Source organism: Cladophialophora carrionii, assembly GCF_000365165.1.
Source record: "Cladophialophora carrionii CBS 160.54 unplaced genomic scaffold supercont1.1, whole genome shotgun sequence".
Taxonomy (NCBI): Eukaryota; Fungi; Ascomycota; class Eurotiomycetes; order Chaetothyriales; family Herpotrichiellaceae; genus Cladophialophora; species Cladophialophora carrionii.
The window spans coordinates 4,702,774-4,727,018 of record NW_008481816.1 but is presented as its reverse complement, the minus strand read 5'-3'; the positions used below and the strand labels follow the sequence as shown (position 1 = coordinate 4,727,018).

The window sequence follows — 24,245 nt, the reverse complement described above, 5'->3', positions numbered from 1 at the left end:
TCACTTCTGACCCAGCGGAACTTGGCGCATTTGGGGTCGGGAGTGAGAGGCAATTCGGCTTCCCCCAGTGTATCGACTGTGAGACGCCGCCATCGAGCCCCGCCGCCATCATACAGAAGCGACGCTAAGATGGTGCGCGATCTGCACTCTGCCCGCGTGCGGGCTCTAGGACTATGCGGTACTGAAGGAACTATGGCTCTTGCCATAGCATCAGGTTCCCTTTGCTCGTACGATGCCTAATTGTAGGAAAGCCGTATATACTACGAGGTGATAGGGGCTGGTCTGACGCGGAGTTGATGGAAAGCGGCACGGCACCATGGGGAAGAACTTCCCAAGTGTCGTCCGATTCCATGGACGGGATGACTATGGCATCCGTTCCAGCAGCCACGATAAAACCTAGTGTTCAAGTTTCTAGACCGTAGTCCAGACTTCTATACGTCGTCTGCTATATGTTGCATGCGGTGCCGTGCACTGTCTGCCTACAGTACCTTTCATAGCTCGTCCCGTTTCACTGCGTTCTTCCCCTTCATAGCATTCCACTCCTTCAACCAGGTCTTTACCCGCCGTATCTCCCACTGGTGCGCCTCTCGGATGAAATCCGGCTCCGCACTGATGTTGAGAATCCCCGTGCTGTCCCAATGATGGCCCCCACCCGTGATCAACAGCTGATTCTCTCCATACCGTGTGCTGGCGTTACGGCCGTGGTAGCACAAGTCCCGCCACACATCGCTCCCTCCATCGATCAGAGCAAGGCGTGGGGCAGTCAGGTTGAAGTCCCCGTATTTGTTGTACCAAGTCGAGTTTGGCCCATCCGGGGATGGGACCGCCTGCGGTGAGAGCGGGCCGGGAGGGAACGCCCACGTGCACCACTGCTGCGTGTAGTCGAGCCCGATGACGCGGGAGAGAAGCGAAGGTGTGCCGCGGGGTTGGGGCATCTGGTATGCGCCTTGTTCGGTGCACGTGCTGTAGAGGTAGGATCTGCTGCCGGAATTGTCGGCGATGGCGTAGAAGGTCTCTGGTGGGATGTTAGCTGTCAATGACCAAACCCAAAGATGCAGCCACGTGGGCACGCCGCCACGGCAACTCACGGTTCTGAGTCGAAAAGCATTCGGGAGTATTGATCAAATCTTCACTTTCACAGCTCGAGACAACGACTTCCTTGACATAATTGGCGTATGCACCTAGGCCGGTCCAAGCCGATCCGTTCGTGTAGTTGGCCAGCTGAGTGTCCACGGCCGTGATGTTTGCAGGGGCGTTCATATCCGTGATGTTGTTGCAGAACCAGAAGAAATCCGGGTTGTCGGACGGAGGGTTCCAATTGAGCTCTTGCCAGGTGTTGGTAGGATAGTTCATTGGTCCACCCAGCGGGAATGCAATCTGATCTCTCGTTAGCGGTTTGGCAGTTGCAGAGACGGAGTTGGGTCACCGTCATGGCAAAGTCCCTCAGGTCACTCAATGTGCCCAGCCCGAAGATCTCCTTCAATTGCTGAATGGCTGCAGTGTTGTTTGTGTCGATAAGATAGTCAATCTTATCAATGATGTTGTTGATCCGGCTGATGCAGTCTGGAGGCCCGTTCTCCTGGATGGGATTATACCACTCGGGATAGCCCAGGACTGCATGGATGACACCAGAGGCGGCAATGCCTCCCCAGAGCAATCCTTCGTACTCTACTAGAGAGAAGGCGGTCTGTGCTCCGGCAAGACTGCCTCCATACAATATCCAGGGGTGATAGGCGGCTGTTAGGTTGTCTCCGCCGGTAACATTGGGGAATGTAGCGTGTTGCGCAAAGTAGGCATTGTCTGCTATTGTTTGCTCGGTTGTGAGAAAGCGAAGGTTGTCCGTTGTGGAATTCTCGAAAGGGTACGAGTCTCCATAGTATCTGTTCTCAAGGATGACCCCCAGCCCACTGGTCGCATTCATAAGGATCTGGATAATGCCGGTCTCGAGATTTGAGAAGCGCGACGTCCCGCTGACCTCGCCGCCAATGTAGAGAAAGATGGGGCCGCCTGGCTTGTAGTATGTATCGTCGAACCAGTATCTTTGCTTGAAAGTGGCGTTCGTGTTTGGCGCATACCGCGGGCTGGTTTGGAAATGATCAATAAGTTGGTCGAAGGTGTACGCTGTGTAAGTTGTCGGTCTTCCATTTTTACCCAGAGGACCGACTTGCGCGGCAGCAAGGCCAAAGCTGGCCGTCAAGGCCAACAGTAGTGCTTGGAGCGACTGCATACTGGGAGTAACTTGTTCGGCCAAGTGTCAATTCACATCTACAGAGTACCGTCACAGTTTCCGTAAGGACCGCGGTAGACGTCGCGCTCCCATATTCCACGTCGCACCTCAAGTACCCTGCCAGCCCCGCCTACGTATCGCCATCACAATGTCGTGCTACACGTTCGTCGTGACGGGCGATGTCCGTCTGCGGCAGGTACACCGCTGCTAACCCGCCAGGGTGCCTGGTTAAGCTCTGCACAAGCTTGCTGAAGCTCAAGCACCAAGGATCTCAAACAAAGTCCTTATTGGACAGTGCAAGATCTGTTATAAGTTAAGTGATATAGTCGGTTGATCCTTACCCGTATGGGCCGGTTGCAGCTCCGCGCGAGGTTGCATTTGGAGGGGCACTGACGACGACAAGCAGCAATTCGGGGCAAGATAAGGTAATCGCATTCCTTCGGGACAGGTGGCACGGCAAGGATCGTTCCCTCACAATGAGTGCATTTAGTCACGGTCTTACTGTCCGAGAAGATCTGGGGCAGATAAGGGCAACCTCATCGACAGGAGTCTAAGAAGGACCGAGGGCAGGCAAGAAGGAAACGCAAGCATCAGAAGAACAGAAGAACAGAAGAAACAGAAGAAAGAGACGTGTCACGTGCCGCATGGAGCTGACGCGAGGATATGTAATTGCCAAGGCGCTATTCCCCTTTTGACGTGCCAAGGAATCGAAGAGCACTCCGACGGTTCTCAGTATCTCTTTCTCAAGCATTGCCAACCACTTATTTGCCTATAACTCATACACATCCAAATGATCCGAGCATGATAGAACACCACCGAGACACAAACTTGGCACCTTATGTTAATTTCGCGTCACTAACAGGCGTATCTCGCATGTCGAAGGCCTACGTGACCTGAGCAGCTCCTCGGTCACGCTCGAGTTCAGAAGAAAGTATCTCGCCTCCGAAGCCACAGCCCACGCGCCGACGTGCTCCCTGCGACATTGCTAAGAAAGTGTGGTCTCTGCAATGTCAGTCAAGATCGATACATGTTTGTTTTATGGCTCCTTTGGCAAAACCTGAGTGGAAGCGTTCTCACAATTCCTTCCTTCACAACATGGCCGGTCACTCTTGTCTAAGCTTGTGTAGCATTAGCCTACATTTGAACCATCCGCGTTGGAGCCTCTAGTACTGGACAGCTGAACGGCAAATCTCGGCGCAACGGTTGCTTGTTGCTCACTCTGAGGAAGTACGACCATGGTGAGTTTAGCCCTCCCTATTAGTCCGTGTCTTTCTCGTAGTCAGGCCAAAGACTATCTCCGCGCAACAACAACCGATAATGTCGAAGACTGCCCCGTCCTCCCTGACTTTACTTCTGATTAACGGTAACTCTTGGCGCCATGCTCTGGGTATTTGAAAGATCTAGACTCATTAGATGTCTCGATCCGATGTTACGAGCATGTTTCTATCCTCTCGTCGATAACTATGGCGAATCGATTATTCGAGACCGACGAAGCTATACTCCAATTGCGGGTCGAGGCACACTTTGACTCCGTTTATCATTCGGCAGCGGGAATAGGGATCGGAAACTTGCTCAATAGTGCCAAGTCTCCGCTCCTGTTGCATACCCTAGAAAACCTGCTCAACTCTTTCAAGGTGCACTTGTTGTCAAAGCGAAGCTTGGCTCAAACTATGTGGCGCTCAATCAGCAAATCGAACGTAGCTTACACCATGGAGGTCGAGCTACCAGAACGCTGAGAACCCAGCTCCAGATTTTGCGGATCACGCAAGCCATGCTCTGGATTTTCAGTCGTTCCAGCGACCGAGGGAATCTATAAAGCGCTTTGATGCTTCCAGCACAGAGATGTCCTCCGGGTGCCTTTTATCCTGTGCGTCTGCTCCTGCCCCATTGAAACATCAAATATGGCCTATCTGGTTGCAGTATGGACCTTCTGCTTGTTCTTGGCACGAGTCGCAAATGCGACCAAGTATGGCACGATCGGTTACGGTATCAACATGTTTCATCCGTTCTGCTGCTATGCCTGCCACGACTCGTTGGTCATGGTGTACCTCAACTGCACGACCTTTTCGGAGTCCTCGCGCGCTCACGATGGCATGTCCATGAAGCTCCTCAAACGCATGGATATGGACATGGCGGGCTCGACCAGCGATGAATGCTACGCCACCGACGAGCCATATTTGCAGTCCTTCGCCTACTGCATTCAGTCGCACTGTGACATCGAGGGTCTTTCCTATGAGAAGCAGAACTCATGCTTCCGAGAGATGGCCGCAAACGGACTACTGGTCCCTTCGCTGGAAGACTCCTTGCCAACAGTTCCCCCAACGGAAGAGCTTGCCGAGCATGCTATGTGGCTAAACAAGACAATGCAGGTCAATGAAGCGTATTGGAAGGCTGACAGGGGGACCATTGACGAATTTGAGCATTCAGAGGTGTATCATGTCCGGTTCTCGTAAGTGAGCTCTGGTCACCTAGGTATGGACAATGCTAACTCGTGGGGATACAGCATTATCGTAATGACTCTTAGTGTCGGCATACCACTGTTGGCGGGCTTATGGTTGTGGCTGACCGCTCTGCTCCCGACGAACCTCCGGCAGGACGGGCTCGTTATTTGGCTGCAAGCAAGCTTTCTCCTGCCCGCGCTGCTGCGAAAACGACATGCTCAGCCTCTACCATTCAGACTCGGTTACCTCCCCAATCGCAGTATGACGGGCCTGCTCACGCTCTACGTTATTCTGAATATCGTCTTTTGTGCCGTGCCTTACAGAAGTGTCCAACCGAATACTTGGTTCTCCAACAGAAACCAAGAAATGGCAGCCTACATCGGCAACAGGACAGGAGTGTTGAGTTTCGCCAACATGGCTCTCGCCATCCTCTTCTCAGCGCGCAACAACCCTCTGATGTACCTCAGTGGTTGGTCGCAGACGACATTCCTCGCCTTCCACAGATGGGCAGCTCGAGTTGCCATCTTACAGGCCGTTGTCCATTCGATCGTCTACACGGCGGATTACTGCTACTACAAGGACGGAGGCAATGCATACTACGCAGAAGCCGCGAAGCCGTATTTTTGGTGGGGCATCATCGCAACAACTGCCATGGGCTTGATGGCCGGTCTTTCAGCTCTGCCCTTACGCATGTATGCCTATGAGCTATTCCTGGGCCTGCACATCGTTCTGGCGATCTTATCGCTGGTGGGATCCTGGTACCATGTTGACCTCAGGTACAGCAAGAATTGGGGCTACGAAGTGTGGCTGTACATTGCTTTCGCCTTCTGGGCCTGGGACCGCCTTGTGCGGCTTCTTAAAGTGGTCTACTACAACTTTCCTTCTGGAACATCGGCGCAAGTCGAGCTCCTTCCGGGCACCAATGTGGTTATATTGACAATGTTCCCAGGCAGGCACTGGGGAGCCCACCCGGGTCAGCACACATTCGTATACTTCCCGACGCTGAAGCGGGTCTGGGAAAATCATCCATTCAGTATTCTGGATTGGGGGATGACTTCTCCTTTGTCGCAGGCTCGTTTGGCATCAAACTCGAGTTCAGACGACCAAACGCCCAACAAGGAAGGCTCGTTGAGGCAGGACCTAGAACCCTCGACCACTGCGCGCCACCGGCACTGCCATACCTCGCCTGACAACGGCCCCGAACCCCAATTCTACATCCGCTGCCTGTTCAGAGCTCAAAGAGGTGCGACAGGTGAGCTTCGCCGCGCATTGCTGAAAGCGCAGTCCCCCACTACCTTCGCCAGCTTCGTCGAAGGGCCGTACGGCGGTCTTGAACTTCCAACCAGGGCCATCCTACGCTATGCAGAAAGGATAATCTGCATTGCAGGGGGCATTGGCATCACCTATGCAGCCAGCTTTGCCAAGCAATTTGCTCACGAGCGAGCAAATTTAAGAACCTCGTCACCGAGAGATGCCGCTGGGGCACTCTTTCCGCGGTGCAAGCAGTTTACTTTGGCATGGACGGTCCGTGAGGTCGAGCTCTTCCAGTATGTACGACACAACTTGCTGCCTGACCTTTCAGAGGGCGGCCTCGACGATGAATCCCTGCGGTACAGATTCTGGATTACCGGTACTCGTACAGGAGAGGGAAGTGCAGACACGACGTCTGCCACCTCCGCAACCCAGCCTCGGTCTCAGCCTGAGCCAGACATTCTTCCCGACAAGACCATCCAAGTCACTGCGGAGACACACACCGAGAAGCTCATCACCACGGTATCAGGCCACAGAATGGACGTCGCGCAAGTCATTGCTGCGGAGTCAAATGCTAGCAGCTCGACACTTGACACTCGTGTCGCCGTGCTTGTGTGTGGACCGGGCGGTCTAGCAGACGAGGTGAGGTTCCAGGTCGCTCGTGTCGCGCGGCAGGGTGTCTTGGTGGACCTGATCGAGGAGACGTTCAGTTGGTGATGGGAACTCGTGTTCCTACCTGGTAGGGATCAATCATTCATCAGCTACGCAGTCTAGGTGTGTCCGTTCGCATTGGACGAACGATGCGACTTGCCTAGCACGTCCAACTGCTATGCGAGCTTCGTGGGACCTCAAGCTCTTAATGGATCACGGTCGTGGGTAGCAGTATCTCGTGCTTGTTCATCGGCCAGTCGGTCAGTCAGTCAGTACTTTGAGTCCTCGCCCGCAAGCATGTAGACCAATACCGCAGTGTACTTGCTCGCAGTTGTTCACCACCATCTCTACCATTCCTCGAACCGCATGGGTGAGGTACAAGTCATTTGACCGAGCTCCTTGCGGTCACCCTCCACCACCACTACTTCTATAACTACTGCCACTACTACCACAAGCAAGTATCCAATATTGTGAATTGGCGCAAGTCTTCCTACGGCCAATATTGTACGCGAGGAGCGACGAGTGAGGAGTTCATGTTAATCCCTAGATCCGTCCTCGTGGCTTGTGGCTTGGAGTCTCTCGCTGACAGAGGTCGAGAGCCAGACACACACATACTTATGCATGGATGATGCAAGATACCTTATCCTTCGCTATGACCAGCTACGGTCTGTCCTTTCGAACGGGAAGTCTGGAGCCTGCCGCACCACGGTGGTGTCCAGGCCAAAAGGTCACTGGATCTCCGAGTATGCATTCAAGGCCATCTGTCCGCCCAGGTGGGCGTACAGGACGTTACTGCCCTCGTTGATCTCGCCCCTCTTGACCAGATCAATGAGTCCCGCGAGACTCTTGCCTTCGTACACCGGGTCGGTGATGAAGGCCTCGGTCGTCGCGCCGAATCGGATGGCTGCGAGCGTCGCCTCGTCCGCCAGCCCGTACGTGCCGGCGTGGTATCTCGCGTCCAGCACGACGTCGCTTTCGGAGACGTCGGATTCGTCGAGCCCGATCTTGGCCGCCGTCTGGCGTGCAATGCGGAGGACTTGATCAAAGGTGTCTTTGGGCTTGGCGCTGGCGTCTATGCCGATGATGTTGCGCTTCTTGCCGCCGGGTGAGGCTGGTGCTGGTGCTGGGTGCGTGCGCTCGAGGAGCTTGAAGCCGGCGATGATGCCGGCGAGCGTGCTGCCCGTGACGGCGCAGACGATGATGGTGTCGAAGAAGACGTTGAGTTGCCGTTCTTGGGCATGGACTTCGAAGGCCCAGCGAGCAAAGCCCAGGCCGCCTAGAGGGTGGTCTGAGGCGCCGGCGGGGATGTACTGTGAAGACATTCAGGCCGTTAGCAGAGAGACATTAGCAGAGGGTCAGGACTCAGCAGCGGGCTGTTTTATGACGCGGGTACTAAACACTGCATTTTGAGACAGGGCAGAGAAAACAAGCGTGACGATGGCCGGTGGACTTACATATGGCTTCCCTCCTCGGGCAAGGACCTCCTCTTCCAATTTCTTGAGGGTCTGTTTGTGCTGGATCCCGAACCCAGACTGATCGAGCCTCACATCTGCGCTCATCAACCTCGACAACTGGATGTTTCCGACCTTGTCGTAGCCCGCATCGTCGTGGTCAACCCACTTCTCCTGCACGACTTTACACTTGAGACCCAGTTTGGCCGCCACGGCAGCAACTTGACGGGTGTGATTGGACTGGTATCCGCCAATGGAGACCAAAGTGTCGCAGTTCTGGGCCAGGGCGTCCGGGACGAGGTACTCGAGTTTGCGGGTTTTATTGCCCCCGAAGGCGAGAGCGGAGTTGAGGTCTTCGCGCTTGGCGTAGATGGTCACCTTCCCTCCCAAGGCAGCGGAGATATTGGGAAGGGCATGGATGGGGGACGGACCCAGGGTGAGTGGATAGCGTGGGATCGAGGCAAATGGTTCTGGGAGACCAAGGTCGTCAGCGTTGCGAAAATCACTATTCATTGCTGCCATCTCGAGTGTCAGTTGAATTCCGCTGACCCGGTCTATTCTGCTTAGGGGAATTCGATTCAGCTGAAGAGCGCAGATGTATATGTAGTCGTGGAAATCGTGCCTTGAAGTCGCCCTCGGCCAATGAGAACATCAGTTCGCCGTCGGGAAGATAGATGGGCCGATCGAGGCGAATGCAGAAGCCCGGTGTCAGCCATCTAGCTACCAGGTCATATTGTGTCTTGGAGTGTCTCGAGAGAAGGCCTGTAATTAGGAGAGAGTTTATGGGTGCCTATAGGCAGGCGGCGGGCGAGGGATGCGCACCATCAGAAAGTTGCCGGCGCACTTGGTGGCAGCCTCTCTTCACAGCTGGGCCGTGTCTGTCTTGCTTGAACGTTGTTTCTCTCCAGCTTGAGGACAAAGCCTGCCACGGCGGCCGTGAAGGCTGCTGCATGAAGAACCCTCCCAGTTGGTCCCTCTCGTGTATCCTCTACTCTTCCAATCTCGTTCGAGCTTCACCGTCTGGTACCGATATGTCGAGGTCCAACCACGTAACCGCAGCTGCGCCCCTGCTGTCTCTGTCAAAGCACGTCGTCCTCGAGATGGGTGTCATGAGTGTCGGCCGTCTCCAATTGATGCGACAAGTGCAGAACGCAGGCCAAAGATGCGTTTACATTGAATCAATATCCTGGGGAGCAAGTCTTCCTTCGGAGCAGTCTTGGCAGCTGGAGTCGTTCCTGTTCATGGGAAGAAGTCCAGCCTAGATATTGCACCTCGACCAATTCGAGGCTGTGGTTATGCATATCTCGATCATCTCCACAAGGCAGTCTGGTCTAGAAGCCCAGTCCTCCTCGTGGCGGTCTAGAGCCCTCGACTGAGAAAGCACAGACCTCAACCAATCCCTCGGATCCCAGAGGTATTACTCAGGTCTCACGGCCAGATGTGGCCCGGCGATTCAATAAGTTCTGATGGGTTGAACAATCAAGTGGTGTAGCCGTAACAAGTACGAGTCCTGACGGATATGAGGCCGAATACGGAATATGCGCGCCAATGTCGACGCAATGTCAATCGGGTACCCAAGTAGGCATGCCCGTTCATGGGTGCCTTGTGCTTTGTGCCTTGTATTACAGCAGCCGGGGAACCTCAATACTTCTGGTTGGACCTTTCACCGTTACCCACAACCACATGGCTGGGTGTCTTCACTCGGGGCAGAGAGGTCGGGGTTATCTCCAACCTGGCCTTGACGTCCTCGAATATGGTTCCTCATTATCCTGTTGCTAACGGGGCCTTTTCGTTCCTGTTCGTGCTTTCGCGCAGCGGGCAGGAACTCAAGGATGTTCGGCACCGGCAACTTGGGCCAGACCCCGGGATCCATGGCCGGTTTTGTAAACGAACCCCCCGGACTATAGTATCTAGGTTTGGACCATTCTCCCGCGCACTCTCCATGACACGCCTGGAGGCCTCCAGGCTCAATGTCCACCGGCGGTCCTCCGGTGGTCCTGGCGTGTGGGAGGCCGAGGAATTCAAGTTCTCTCAATGCGGGATGGGACCAAAAGGGAGACTTGAGAGGCTTCGGCTTTCCGGCGTCAAAGGCCGGCCGCTGCAGACATTTCCTTGCCGTTCTCCACGCGGTCAGTGGAGATTCTGTTTTCGGCGGGTTCGTGTCGTCCATTCACCTGAAACTCTCAATGATATATGCGTTACTCCAACGGTGGTGATGAGCCTATATAGGTCAACCCTTGGGGCATAGAGTCGTTTTCCGGTTTCCAGGGAAAAAGGAAGCAACGGTCAAGATGTCCATTCCAGTCGCGATAAACGTGTTTGGCAACAAATCGATTGAGCCGTGGCGGCAGATCTACCGATTTTACGGCACCGATGAGATCAATTATGTTTACATGAAAGATGGCCGCAAACTTCTGGAGAAGCTTGGTTCCCTCGGCCCGCACCAGGCCTGGTTTCGAGCTCACAGTCAATTCGTGACGGGCGAAGGTGTCCATGCGCTGAAATGGGGAAGTACAAACGCCTACACCGAGGACAAGGATGGAAACCCGGTTTATGACTGGACGATCATCGATCGAGTGTACGACACATATCTGGAGAAAAAGCTCAAACCGTACGTTCAGTTCGGGTTCATGCCGCAAGCACTTTCTGTTCATCCAGAGCCGTATCAGCATAAATGGACTCCTACGGCGCCTTACGGCGAAATATTCACGGGTTGGGCTTATCCGCCCAAGGACTATGCAAAGTGGGGCGAGCTCATATATCAATGGACGAAGCATTGTGTGGAGAGGTATGGAATCTCTGAATGCGAATCATGGTACTGGGAAACGTGGAACGAGCCGGACATCGGCTACTGGCAAGGAACTCCGGAAGAGTACAACAAGCTCTATGATTACGCCGTGGAAGGTGTCCGACGTGCGTTGCCGTCCGCCAAAGTAGGCGGGCCGGAGACCACTGGCCGTGGACCAGAATACCTCAGGGGCTTCCTGCAGCACTGCCTCGATGGCGAGAACCAAGCGACCCAAGGCAAAGGCGCACCCCTTGACTTTGTATCTTTCCACGCCAAAGGCGCACCGAAGTACCAGGAAGAGACGAAGAGTGTCCGGATGGGTATTGCCCACCATCTTCGAGAGATTGATACCTCGTTTGGCGTGATTGCCTCATTCCCCAAGTTCAAGCCGCTTCCTATCGTCCTGGGCGAGTCGGATCCAGAAGGCGCGGCAGCCGCTCAGGGCCCGCAGTTGGCGTACCGTAACAGCACCCTTTACTCGTCATACACCGCCGCCAGCTTTGCTCGCAAGCATCTACTTTCAGAAAAGCATGGCGTCAATCTCGAGGGAGTTGTCACTTGGGCGTTTGAGTTCGAGGATCAGCCTTACTTTGCGGGATTCCGCGTTCTGGCCAGTAACGACGTCGACCTTCCGGTGCTCAACATCTTCCGTATGTTTGCCCGCATGGAGGGTGAGCGCCTGGCCAGCACCAGTTCGCAACAGGTTCCTCTGCAGGACCTCTTACAAAACAGTGTCCGTGAAGATGCTGATGTGGGAGCCATCGCTGCCCGAGACGGGCAGACGGTCAGTGTTATGGTCTGGCACTATCATGATGACGATTTAAAGGGACCATCAGCAGCTGTGGACCTGACATTGGAGGGCGTGGGGTGGAAGGAGAATTCTACGCTTCGGCACTACCGTGTCGACGAGACGCACAGCAACTCCTACACCGTGTGGAAGTCGATGGGCTCACCTCAGCAACCGACAGCAGAACAATATGCCAAGCTTCAAGCTGCAGGCTCCCTAGCCGAGTACACAGGGCCGACAAAGTTGGAAGCGCAGTCCGGCGTGCCGAAGCTGTCGTTTGACTTGCCGCGCCAGGGCGTGTCCCTGCTCGTCTTTGAAAATGTAGGTTGATAGCGGGCTACACTAGTTACCAAGGGCTGCCAGGAAACCAAGTATAAAATTGACTGAAAGTTGACCTCGCGCGCGGTGCTCAAGAAAAAGAAATTCACTGCAGGCCTGGTCCAGGGTCGAGTTTGCCTGCACTATTTGGATATGTGTGTAGCCTCTCTGAAGAGCTTCCATTGAATGCCTAGGTCTGAGCTCTATCTATATATTCTGGACGAGAATCTATCTAGTTTCTGTTGAGTTACTTGCTGTTGCCGACTCATACATGGCTTGTTGTTGCGCGTTCAAACCCTACTGCGTCTCTGCCCACCCAGTTGACAACGGATATCTCTTTGCACCAGTACACAAGTTTTTCATCTATTCATCATCGCCGTAAAAAACCTTTGCTCCACGAGGTAGGAAGGCGCCGTCACACACCTTCATACGCCCGGTCAACGAGTCTATCACCTTGATCTCATCCGCACTCAAGCTCCAGCCGTCCAGGTCAAAGTTCTTCCTGATCCTTTCTGGAGTGACACTCTTGGGTAACACACTCCATCCCTTCTGTATTCCCCACGCAAGCATGATCTGTTGGGGTGTCCGGCCGCGCTGGGCGCTCAACTCGAGCAAGACAGGGTCGGAATACAGGAGTGAATTGGTGGAGCCCAGGCACGAATACCCCGTCGAGTGGATGCCCTTGCCGGAATTGTACTTCACCAGCTTGGGAGAGGGGCGGTACGGGTGTAGCTCGATCTGATTCACCGCCGGCACGATGGTCGTTGTCGGGTGGCCGAGCAATCGTTCGAGCTGCGTGATGCCGAAATTCGACACGCCAATGTTGCGCACCTTGCCCGAGCCCACGAGCTTCTGCATCTCGCCCCAGGTGTCGACAAAGTCCCAGTCCTGGTACATCTTGGTCGTGTCCCCGGGATCCGTCGAACATGGCCAGTGGATCAGATACAAGTCGATGTAGTCGGTCCCCAAGAATTGCAACGACTCCTCGAGCGCTTCGGCCACGCGTTTATGGTCTGTATTGGCGAGTTTGGTGGTGATCCAAATCTCCTGTCTGGGAACACCAGAGTCTCTGATGCCATCGCCGACCTCCTTTTCGTTCTTGTACGCGCGTGCCGTGTCGAGGTGTCCTGTGTGGTACAAAAGAGTCCGTCAACACGTCGGGACTGTCTGCGAGAGATGCTGAAGGAGGGAGTATCTGGACAGGGCTGCTCGAGATATGCCGAGGGAGGGGATTCTACTCACGATATCCATGCTGCAGTGCAACCGCCACTGCTTTGCGCACCTGGTCTGGAGGCGACTGCCATGTTCCCAGCCCAATAGCTGGAATTTCATCTCCGGTATTCAGAACAAACCGCTTTCTGGAGACAGAGACACAGAGGGTGTGTGTGTTAGCCATCATTTCCATTCTGCTTTTCCCCGTCAGCTTCTCTGGTGTCACTTACGCGGTAACTTTAGGTAGCACCACCATCCTGGCCCGCAGCCTTGCTCTCTGTGCTCCTTGGAAGGTTTGTCGTGCGGTTGCAAGGAGGTTCGGGCCTTGGATACAACGGACAGCGTGGTAAACGGGCTCTCTTCTCAGTCGAATGCTTGAGGAACAAATCCAGCGAGTTGGCCGGAAAGTCCACAAAACTCATCAAATCGCCGTCCACTCCACGTCCTGGTCAGCCACGACTGCTCAACCAGCAGCAAAGCCGCTCCCACCCCGATCATCCACGAGCAGCCGAGTCATCCAGAGACAACAACAGATGCCGAAGATCGCTCGCTCGCTGTCTCTCCGTGTTGCATGCCCGATTGTGGATACGGAGGTGTTGACCGGGCATTATGACCGATGCCGATCAACCCCCCTGAAGACATTCCAGCTTTTCATCCCCGGCGACTGTGCGGCAGACTCGTCTTACCATCTTCCCCACTTTCGGCCATGCCGATCTCCTGACACCGGGGTGACCGGGCTTGTTCCCCAGACCTGTGGGGAAGAAACATGGTGGTCTATAATACTGGGGGCTTTGGGGCTCCTTTTGTGTGCTGCTCCCTTTCGATACTACGCAAGCACACCGCAAGATGGGGAAAGCTGCCGTTGACCATCCCGCCGAAGAAGGCAGTATGGACACCTTCCAGCATGTCGACATGGTCTTGTCTGAACATGATCCTGAGAAAGCCGGTCCTGCCAACAACCCAACAGTGACCGAAATTCGTCCTGAGCCCAAACGAGGCTGGCGAAACTTCATCTGGGACTCATTGGACAAGTCGCCTGAGGAGCGACGACTGGTGCAGAAAATCGACCTCGCTCTTTTGACATTGGGCTGTCTCAGTGAGTAACCTCTTCCATCTTCATCAGTGGAGAGAACCATCTGTGTGTGTTGACTCATTTTCTCTACCAGGCTATTTTGTGAAATATCTCGACCAGATCAACATCAACAATGCCTTTGTTTCGGGAATGTGGGTGTTGTCGAAACTCTTTTGTGCCCCTGGCTACCGCGGATCCGTGTGGCTGATATGAGATATCCACATTATAGGAAAGAAGACCTGTCGCTCTATGGAAATCAGCTCAACATCATGCAGACTTGCTGGGGAGTTGGATACCTTCTGGGAGGCCTTCCCAGCAACATTCTGCTCACCCGGGTTCGACCGTCAAGATTCATTCCCCTCGTCGAGGTAAGCAAGCTCAAGAAGGCCGAGGAATTCCGCGGTGGATGTGTGCTGACAACAATATCAGGTCTTGTGGGGCGGCTTGACTCTTTGCCTGACGGCGTGCAAAACTGCGAAACAGATCTACGTTGTCCGTTTCTTCGTCGGTAAGTTCTACAGGTCATGTTTTGTGACAAAAAGAGCAAACTGACTCGCTGTCACGACAAGGTCTCTTTGAATCTGCCCTGTATCCCGGCATGATTTATATCATCGGTTCCTGGTACCGAAGCGACGAGCTGGCAAAACGGACCTGCATCTTCCAGGTCACCAGTGCGGTCGGCACCATGTTCTCCGGTTATCTCATGGCTGCAGTGTATCATCTCGACGGTCAGAGTGGATTGCATGGCTGGCAATGGTAAGCAATATTCGGCTTCGTTTGTGCGAGTATGTGTCATGGGACTCATCATCACGCTTCACAGGCTGTTTCTCGTGGACGGACTGATCACCTTACCCATCGCGGTGGCATGCTTCTTCTTGCTCCCGGACCTGCCCTCGAACTGCAGAGCAAGATATCTTAGCAAAGAGGTATGCACACAAACCTGGTTTCCACCCCGGATTTCCGCCTCCACCTTCTATGCCGCTGCTGACTTCTGACGCTGCGGCTTCCCAGGAAATTACTCTGGCGCAGGTGCGAATGGAGCTCGAAGGTCGAGCTTCGCGTGAACCCTTCTCCAAGGCCAAGATCAAGAGAATCGTTTTCGGGACCTGGCACTGGTGGGTTTTGGTGCCCATGTATACGTAAGTTTCGAGTCACACACAGAAGGCCGCCCTTCCTCCAAAACTCCAAGATGGCATTGGCATGGCGCACTACTGACGTGTGTGTTGCAAGATTCTGGAACAACGGCGGTTCTAGTGCCCAGCCAGTCTTCGCTCAATATCTCAAGAATTTCGACCCTCCAAAGTACAGCGTGGCCCAGATCAACACCTATCCGACCATTACTGGCGGGGTTCAAGTCTTCACGACCCTATTCTTCGCCTGGACCTCGGACGGGTTTCTAAAAGGACGTCGTTGGCCTGCTGTCATTGTTGGTGGTGTAAGTGTGGTTTTCTTTACCCATGTTGTCCCTCCCAAAACCCTCAAGGAGAATCCCTCCTTCTCCTAGTTCGTTCTTCATGTCTCTCTCCCTCGCCCGCTCTGTCGCTTGCAAATGGCTAATGTACGGCGATCTCGTCCTCAATAACAGTGTTTCAATATCATGTGCTACTCGTCTCTTTGGCACTGGAACATTCCCGAGGGCTGGAGATGGGCCTGCTATGCTCTGTCGGGAGTAGGTTCATCAGTTGCCGGATTAATCATGTCGTAAGTCATCATCTTCACACACTCTCCCTCCCTCCCTCCAGCCTATCCGGCCGATAAGAGGAAGTAAATGTGACTAACCTGGGTGATGGGTGATAGCTGGGCCCATGAAATCTGTTCTTCCGACAACGAAGAACGGGCCATCGTGACCGGAAGCATGAACCAGATGGCCTACGTCTTTCAGATGTGGCTCCCGCTTGTCGCATGGAAACAGACCACCGCCCCTCAATACACGTCCGGGTTTGCCACAATCACTTTCTTCAATGTGTGCATGATTTTCTTCGCCCTTCTGGCTTTGTACCTGCAGACCGGATTCAGGAAGATATGATTGAGCTGAGCGGATGATCGAGTCGAGGGGAGTAGCAGCAGCAGCCGGCCAGGTTTTTCTGGCCAAACACGTTTGTTGCTTGTGGTGGTGGATGAGAGAAGAATCCGAATCGGTCAGGTGCTGGCTACAGTAGCATACAAGCCGGAGAGAGAGAGGGAGAATCCGTCACACACACACACAAACACATACACACAAATGGCCATCAGCCAGAGAAGAAGTGGTCTCAAAAAACCCCACAAAAAAAAAACACCGTCGTCTACATCCATACGTACGTGTCTTTCTGTACATAGCATTACCTAAATTTGATGCGTTCTACAATACTCAATCAGGAGAACTGGGGCGAAAAGAAGAATGGGTATCTCAGATGCATAGCCTTCTCGTGGTGTAGGATACATACACTTGGGTGTGTGTGTGTGTGTGTGTGTGTGTGTGTGTGTGTGTGTGTGTGTGTGTGTGTGTGTGTGTGTGTGTACATTGCAAAAAGCGGTTTTGGCATATTACGCCACCTGTTTACTGTACCCAGAAATATCGATCCAGAGACAGATATATATAGATATGAAGGTATATATTAATGTGTTTACAATACTTAATCAGGAGAACTGGCACGAAAAGAATGGTTATCCGCATAGCCTTCTCGTGTTGTAGGATACATTTGGATGTGTGTGTGTACATTGCAAAGAGTGGGTATGGCATATTACGCCACCTGTTTACAGTATCCAGAAATATCAATCCAGTAATGTACATAAATGTATATATCCTGCACCGATTTTCCTTTTTTCAGTCCCAACTAAAATGCTGATGAGAGGCGCCTGCGTCATCAACACCAGCTGCGTTGTTGTGACCACCACTTTCCATGTCCCATGCCATCGGAGCGGCAGTATCTTGCGGATTTGCCGACGGGCAGGAGTAGGCGTCCATTGAAACGTACGACAGCCAATTGTTGGCTGCAATGTTCAAGCCGTCGGCCACGGCAAACTCGTCGAAGAGGTCCGCAAGGTGCGGATCCACCGGAGAGTACGACGGTGGCAGTCGCTGTGGATTTTGTTGTTGTTGTTGCTGTGGATGGGACGTACCGTTGCCGTTGGTGGCCACCAGTGGGGCGGCAATAAAAGAAGCCGACAATCCTGTCGCGTTGTGGGATTGTGGATGATTTTGCTGGTGCGCGTCGGCATCCCGGCTGATGATGGCTTTGCCGCGGATACGTTGGACGGCTTCGGCCAGGCCCTTGGTGATGTGGTACACCAGATGTCGGCGATTGATGCTGAAGCTTCTCGTCAGGTCCACGACGCTCTGGACCAGGTCCAGCACCTGTGCCTGGTCGATGTAGAGGGCGGCATTCCACTGGCAGGACACCTTCAACAGGAACACGGCCGAGAAGGTGAACATGGCGTGCTTGAAGAGTGGGACGCCGATGATGCTCGCGCGAATGCACGGCTCGTCCAGGACGAGTCGGAGCGCCGCCATGGCCGAGGCGACGGCCACGTGGGCTGCGTCCATGCGGTCAACCGACAGACTGGCCCCCAGCAACATGCCCCGGAGGGCCAGCGAGTTGAGCTGCAGTTTGGCGAGATGGTAGTGTAAGGCCACCCCTTTGGACGGGTACGTGTCAATCAAGGGGTCGAGAACTGCTGCCACATAAAGTGGGACACGGGTTAGACGAGATACAATTCTCCGACGGAAACATACCAAGGAGCCGGGATGACAACAGGAAAGAAATGGGAAGGAAAGGGCACTGACCTAAGCGAGACTCCCACTCGAGTCGCCATTTCTCTACCTTGACGGTGAATTGTCTGAGTACCTGAAAGTTTGACTCTTCCAGGGGCAAGGTGGTGTCGGCACCAAAGGTGTGATAAGCTTCATCGAGCGTCTGGAACAGATCGACCTGGCTGATCAGCCGTTTGTCGCCCGGAGTACTGAGCGGCGAGGCCAAGAACTTGTCGTATTTGTCAATCGCCGAGTTTCCATTGAGCATGGGTGGTCGTCCATGTGTGATGCTGAAGTGCCGGTCGCAGACATAGAGCAAGTACCAAAGCCGAGCATTGGTAAACTTGGTTTCGTCCTCAAACGACGACGGCTGATGGAATGCCTGGTGGAGATTGAGTTCGGTAGCGATCCGGACCGCCAGGCCTGATAACTTCCAGCTCAGATCGGGGAGCCAGAAGGCGCCCAGCACCAGGGCTCGGATATCGTCGAGGTTGTGATGGCGAGCGATCATGGCTTCCGCCACGAGTGACACGTACTCTTTGTAGCACATATCAAACTGCGCCTCCTTGTCGGGAACGTGTAAGGAGGCAATGGTGAAGACGACCGTGCTAAGTAGCCGTGACGACCGCCGCACGGGTGGGAGACTGTCGTGCGGAAACGCGACTCCCCCCCAGAGGTACCGGTTCATCCGGTCCCTGAATAAAATGAAAAGGTCACTGGCATGGGAAGGAGACAGTTCGCTGGTGGATATCAAATCTCTTCCTTGAGCTGCGGCCTCGACCTCGATTCTGCCGCCGCTGGCGGGCGTGTCTTGCGGAGTTGTCACCTCCATCAATGTTTGCATCGGCACCGCATTGATCTCCCGCTCCTGCAATGGCCCTGTTGTAGGGACGCTGTCGCGTATTTGGCCACCTGTTGGTGGCACCGGGGTGCTAACTTGTGCGGCATTCGGCTCACAATCCCCCATGGACTGCGTATCATCGCTATTGCAGGAGCCTGAGAAGCCAGCGGGTCGAGATCGCTGCAGCACATTATCCATGGCAGCCTCCAGCTGGTTGATCCTGCGAGCAGTTGCCGCTTTCCATCTAACGAGGTTTCAGTCTCAGGGTCCGTTCTTGCTCCTCCTCTGCATTCGCCGGCTCGAAGGGCGGGAGCGAAGGGTTCGTCAACCTAGGTAACTCACTTGTGGTCGTCCCGACTAGACACATCGGCCCTTCGACCGCTTGATGTGCATTTGATGCCGGTCCGGCGGCATCTCTGGCACACATGCTGGCCAGACTGACGCTCACATCTCACTTTCTGCTTCCTGCACTCGAGGCCTTGGGTATCTGGTATTAGCGGGATGAGCTTCCATCCGGGATGGCATTTCTTACAAGCCAGTCCTTTCGGCAGCCCCGGTAACCGGCTTTTCGACGAGTTGTCGTCTTCCATCTATAGGCCGCAACCTTTCGGGCAACCCTGATGCAGTCATGGATGGGCGTTTCGCAGGAGTGGATATCAGAAAGAAGGTGGTTGATACACGTCTGCCGCTGCAGGTCTGGGGCCAAGCAATTCTGACTATGCCTAATGCAAAAGACCACCGCAACCGACAGCCTGGTGCAGAGAATCTTCAAGGAAGAAAGTGGCGCACCATGCATGCAGGTTGCCATGTGGGCGAGCTCGCTAGATGGTCCGGTGGGCAACTGTTTCCCCGCAGTCACGTGCGCCCACACCATCGGAGGAGATGCCCGATGCCGGTCACGTGTCGTTATTAGCTTGGGTAACGCACAAATGCCGGGCACAGGAGAGTAGCATCTCGGCATCTTACTCGTACGCCAAGAGGAGGAAGAGTTCTTTCTTGATTCGAACGTCCGTTCAGTGGATCTTAGTCCCGTCTAGCCACGTTGCTTTAGGAAGGGAGCACGAAAATCATCACTTGATTGTCTTCGTTAGAGTTGGGGAAACCAGTGCTGCCAGTGGAAACTCATTCTAGTCATTGACGTCCAGAAGTGTAAAGGCTCAACGTTTATACCAGGGATTTGGTCAGACTACCCATCACCGTGCCATCCTTACAAGCCATTTCCTCCATATCCCTTGTAACGTGACAGTGGTGCGACAACGAACAAGGTCGCTCAAAAAGCCTATCCCTCATACAAACTACATGTATCGTCCACGGATACGTCACCCAGCTCAGGAACCATATAGCCATTTGCCGTCAGAGCTTGAGAGATGTGCAAAGACGACCAAGGGTCGCTCTTCCCGTTGGCTAATTCATTCGCCGTGGAGATGGTGCTTCGGATCTGCACACTGTCACTGAAGACGTCCTCGCTCGCATGGGTAAGTTAGCTGGCGACTGTTGAGCTGGACCCTAGTGAAACGGTCTAAGTATTCCATACTAATATTCGAGGACTCTATGTCTTCATGGATTGGTTCGAAGAACTGAGGAATCAGGGCCATCCTTGCGCTGTGCGACGTATCCCTCGTGACGCGGCGGCCGGTAAGGTGCTCATCATCGATGTGGCACCACAATTTAGGGGCTCGGGACCCGGGTTTGGACAATATCATCTCAGCTGCCCGCACGAGGAGGGCTGGGTTCTTGACTCAAGGCAGAAGTGATCACATGTCCCGTCCCAGGGAGGACGGGACCGGTGAGCATGTTTATGTCGGCAAAGCAGCCAATAGGTAGAACTCACAGCCTGTACGTGGTATTGAACTGCCCCGGTGTGTTTGCTCTGGGAGTGTTCAGGGAGCGCTCCCCGAGGGCTCAGTGCTGCTCAGGCAAACGCTCAGTGATGCTCAGGTCAAAGCCGCCTTCGCTCACCCTTCTAGGATCAATCCGTGGATGCCAATTAGGTTTTCCGTTGGCGAGTAATCTAGGTAGTCTCGTAGTGCTGTGAGAGACTCGCCGCAGAGCTCGACACTTCAGATGTCTTCTACCTGAGAGTGCGACCAGCCAGACCCCGTTTGAAGCTAGTTGACGCGTTCCTCGTCGTCGGGACTGCCCTGGAAACCGAGCGGTTTGCCTGAGAGCTCAACCCTATCAGAAGAGCGGGACCAAACGTGGATATGTCTGGCGCAGAGTTTTGCTATTGAGGACCCTTGCTTAGCAGCGTTCGGTCAAAGCCTGACAAAAGTTGTCTCAATGTGTTGATCTTTCTTTGGGCCGAGAACCTCATGTACCGTACTCCAGGAAGCGAGCGTGACGGGAGATTCGGCGCTTGATCGTGACAAGGTGAAGGTGTAGGAGCTGCTGTAGAAGTCCTCCACGCAGAGGTGGCCACCAGTTCCGTGGAGGACAAGTCTGCCATCGGCTCCGAGATTCTGATCGTCCTCAAAGGGAATATCTATTTTGTGGAACAGGTAGTCGATGGTCTCAGTTCCTGGTTTGGTGAACCAGATACTTATGGTATGCCCATTTTCGGCTTTTTGTAATCGCCAGATGTATTTTCTTGAAAAGGTGAAGGTAGGAACGCTGGTCAGATTGTTACCGGAGGCCATCATCATCTCAAACTCCCCGTGTTCATGGTATAAGAGCTCCGCGTCGGCAGAGTGCAGCTTGCCGTCCGGGTCAACCACAGGCGACGGCGACGGCCTTTTCGTGAATAGAGCTTGACCAGCACATCGCCCCGATGGCTCTGAAGGGTCTGCGCTTCGAAGTTGGCGATTAAGGAGCCAGGTTCCGGCGAGGTCTTCGAACAGCCTGATCAAAAGGGCCGAGGCTGTGGGACGTGTCGCCATGATGTAGAGTGCTGGGGTACGAGTACCCAGCACCGACGCGGACGGCAAGGATCTTGAAACTTGACGAGGGGTGAGAAGGACGAATTTCCTTTCGTAGCGGAGGCCTCGGCGAAAGCTGCCGAGCCATACTGTCCCCAGTACGCAATAGGCCCTAGCCGGGCTTCCCTAAATTGGGTGGGGAGCTCTGGTCTAGCGCCTAACTTAAATGTCTGGGTGCCCCCAGTATGTACTCAGCACTGGTACTGGGTACATACTCGTACGTACTGCACGTTAAGAGGGAATTGCCATATCGGCGCGATTGTGCGTATCCATGTCAGATGCGCCTCTTTGTTCTCAGGACGCCTCCCGATCATGAGCAAACGACAGGAGACCAGCGCAATGGAGCGGCCGAGTTCATTTCCGCTGGACCTATCAGTGCCTATCCGCGGCTCTTCTGCCAGGTGCCAGGATTCAGCAGCTGCCGGTGCGACAGCCAATTGCAAACAGGCCTGCGAAATGGCCTCCTGCCACATCTGCTTCCAGCCAAAGCGCAACCCTATCATCCACACTCATCCACACCATCCACAATCATCTGGGCGTCATCCACTATTATGCAAGCTGCAGAATGTGCCTCGAGCTTGACCTCTTTTGCCGCAGTGGTGTTTGCCATTCTGAGGTCCATCCAACCACCCCCCGCGTCCAGTCGTCCAGCTTGTCTTAGGTTTCTTTCTCGGTTTATTCACCCCTTCCTGACCTTTTATCTTGCTGCTGTCGGTGGTTTGATAGCAGCGTCCTCGCTCGTTTGAGTCGCGATTCGATGCGACAAGCCACCATGTACGCTGTTTGCTCGACCTGACACCAGTACCGCCATATCTCTGCCCACGCTCGTTACCGAAAACGCCATCCCCCAACTCGATAACAGACATTCCATGATGAAGAGAACGCGCTCCTTGATCCTCACGCTATCCTCCATTCTTTTCACCCTCCTGCGTCTTGTCTCGGGCCAAAGCATTGTTCCGACGGCATCCTCCCCACAATTTCCTGGTTGCGCAGTCGGTTGTGCCGTGCTACTCCAGGCGCAGTCATTCTGTGTCCCTCCGAACGTTCCAACCACAGACCAGATCACATATGAGAACTGCTTCTGTCAGAGCAGTCTGTTACAGGCACTTTACAGCACTCCAGATTCTGTATGCGCCGCCGAATGTACAATTGAAACGGACAGAAGTTTACTGCAAACATGGTTCACGGGCTTCTGTCAACAGGTCGGCCAAGGGATTGATCCTTTGGCCACCGCTTCAGTCACTGTTGTGACCATCACAAGCACTTCCACTCCCCTCCCAACCGCTACAAATACTGGGACCGGAAGCGCGTCAGCTTCGAGCCCCTCAACCCAGCAGTCTTGGTAGGTATCTCACGGCCTTTTTGGGCTATGCGCTGATTGGAATCCTAGGATCGAAGGACATTGGCGGTGGATTTTGATGCTAGGCATCCTAGCCGTGGGACTTCCCTTGCTTGCCTGGCTGATGGTCTGGCTGAAACGTCGACATCGGAGGAAGCTTGAGGCAGCGAGAGCTGCGGCCTCTGGGTTTCCTACCAATGACGAGAAACGAGCTGGAGCCCGCGCGGCCACTCCAGAACTCTGGGGCCCGCATCAGGTAAGAAAACTCTTCTGACTAAATTGTCTGCGTAGTACCGTGCTAACGCTTGGTGCAAGCATATGCATCACACGAAAGGGTGGGAATATCACAACGACCCAGCAATTGTGGGAAGTATTGCGATGGCCTCGTCCTCTGGTAGACGAGACAGAAAGTCGAAGCGAGAATCGTCCTCGCACCACAACCAGCGTGACCACCCAGAAATGACCCAATTCAGCGACAGCAGGCCCGTCAGTAGACCGTCTGCCTCGAGGCGGCAATCGTCCAAAGGCAAAGCCAGGGCAGGTGACGAGATAACGCCAGTCGATTCTCATGGGTCCCATATGGGTGCTGCGAATAGGAGCCGTAGTAGGAGCCAGCCACGGAGGGAGCCCGATAGTGACCTCGAAAGAGACGCAGGCGACTCGCAGCACGAGAGGCGACTTCGCGAAGTAAGGGGTAGTCGGCGGAAGAAAGACAACCCTAGATGAATGTCACGACAGCATTTGGAATTATGAATTGTTATGAAGCATCAATCTGCGACCATCTTCCTGTTTTTCCTTTTGCACAATCAAGACTGACAGCACTGACAACAGTTAGAGTATCTCTATGGGAAGCGGAGCACTCCCTCTGAGAGGTGCGATTTCTCGGTCGTTCAGTCTTCCCTATCACCACGATCTCCGGACACTCAGTATTTGCGACATTCTCGTCCCAGAGCGCCCAGAGTGGCTTTGTGCCCACCTGCTAGTAATTGAAGCATCTTCTCGCAGCCTCGCCCCCAGTTTCGTAACCATATCAGGTGAGCGAAAGTCACATATCTTCCCTCACTCAGGGATACAGTCGGTCTTAACATCACATCCCAGACTCCACGTCAAGTCCCAAGCCATGACGTGCCCTCCTGCCCGGTGAAAAGGTACCAAATGATATTTAGGTAGGTAGTATATCAAGGTACCTAGGTATGGTTTTCTCTCCGCCGCTCTACGGACA

The 24,245-nt window shown here is 54.1% G+C and overlaps 9 protein-coding genes across 9 annotated transcripts; 4 read left to right on the top strand and 5 right to left on the bottom strand.

Annotated features, from left to right (window-relative positions):
• Positions 1-491: 491 nt before the first annotated feature.
• Positions 492-2,227, bottom strand: G647_01690 (uncharacterized protein; the record flags this gene model as incomplete). Its single annotated transcript, XM_008725089.1, has 3 exons — positions 492-1,015; positions 1,089-1,377; positions 1,427-2,227. The coding sequence occupies 3 exons, from the start codon at positions 2,225-2,227 to the stop codon at positions 492-494; spliced, it is 1,614 nt and encodes a 537-aa protein (XP_008723311.1).
• A 1,901-nt stretch (positions 2,228-4,128) lies between these two features.
• Positions 4,129-6,636, top strand: G647_01689 (uncharacterized protein; the record flags this gene model as incomplete). Its single annotated transcript, XM_008725088.1, has 2 exons — positions 4,129-4,676; positions 4,731-6,636. The coding sequence occupies 2 exons, from the start codon at positions 4,129-4,131 to the stop codon at positions 6,634-6,636; spliced, it is 2,454 nt and encodes an 817-aa protein (XP_008723310.1).
• Positions 6,637-7,298: 662 nt separating this feature from the next.
• Positions 7,299-8,543, bottom strand: G647_01688 (1-aminocyclopropane-1-carboxylate deaminase; the record flags this gene model as incomplete). Its single annotated transcript, XM_008725087.1, has 2 exons — positions 7,299-7,880; positions 8,025-8,543. 2 exons carry the CDS (start codon positions 8,541-8,543, stop codon positions 7,299-7,301), a joined length of 1,101 nt encoding a protein of 366 aa, XP_008723309.1.
• Positions 8,544-10,312: 1,769 nt separating this feature from the next.
• G647_01687 (uncharacterized protein) lies at positions 10,313-11,926 on the top strand (the record flags this gene model as incomplete). The annotated part of the gene is made up of 1 exon (XM_008725086.1): positions 10,313-11,926. The coding sequence occupies one exon, from the start codon at positions 10,313-10,315 to the stop codon at positions 11,924-11,926; it is 1,614 nt and encodes a 537-aa protein (XP_008723308.1).
• Positions 11,927-12,277: 351 nt separating this feature from the next.
• On the bottom strand, positions 12,278-13,382 carry G647_01686 (uncharacterized protein; the record flags this gene model as incomplete). Its single annotated transcript, XM_008725085.1, has 3 exons — positions 12,278-13,041; positions 13,157-13,272; positions 13,357-13,382. The coding sequence occupies 3 exons, from the start codon at positions 13,380-13,382 to the stop codon at positions 12,278-12,280; spliced, it is 906 nt and encodes a 301-aa protein (XP_008723307.1).
• Positions 13,383-13,972: 590 nt separating this feature from the next.
• G647_01685 (uncharacterized protein) lies at positions 13,973-16,224 on the top strand (the record flags this gene model as incomplete). The annotated part of the gene is made up of 10 exons (XM_008725084.1): positions 13,973-14,222; positions 14,293-14,350; positions 14,428-14,566; positions 14,628-14,706; positions 14,768-14,954; positions 15,019-15,124; positions 15,210-15,337; positions 15,429-15,633; positions 15,784-15,899; positions 15,996-16,224. The coding sequence occupies 10 exons, from the start codon at positions 13,973-13,975 to the stop codon at positions 16,222-16,224; spliced, it is 1,497 nt and encodes a 498-aa protein (XP_008723306.1).
• Positions 16,225-17,001: 777 nt separating this feature from the next.
• G647_01684 (uncharacterized protein) lies at positions 17,002-18,967 on the bottom strand (the record flags this gene model as incomplete). Its single annotated transcript, XM_008725083.1, has 2 exons — positions 17,002-17,849; positions 17,962-18,967. The coding sequence occupies 2 exons, from the start codon at positions 18,965-18,967 to the stop codon at positions 17,002-17,004; spliced, it is 1,854 nt and encodes a 617-aa protein (XP_008723305.1).
• A 2,057-nt stretch (positions 18,968-21,024) lies between these two features.
• On the bottom strand, positions 21,025-21,645 carry G647_01683 (uncharacterized protein; the record flags this gene model as incomplete). The annotated part of the gene is made up of 1 exon (XM_008725082.1): positions 21,025-21,645. One exon carries the CDS (start codon positions 21,643-21,645, stop codon positions 21,025-21,027), a length of 621 nt encoding a protein of 206 aa, XP_008723304.1.
• A 1,575-nt stretch (positions 21,646-23,220) lies between these two features.
• On the top strand, positions 23,221-23,486 carry G647_01682 (uncharacterized protein; the record flags this gene model as incomplete). The annotated part of the gene is made up of 2 exons (XM_008725081.1): positions 23,221-23,279; positions 23,339-23,486. 2 exons carry the CDS (start codon positions 23,221-23,223, stop codon positions 23,484-23,486), a joined length of 207 nt encoding a protein of 68 aa, XP_008723303.1.
• Positions 23,487-24,245: the final 759 nt, after the last annotated feature.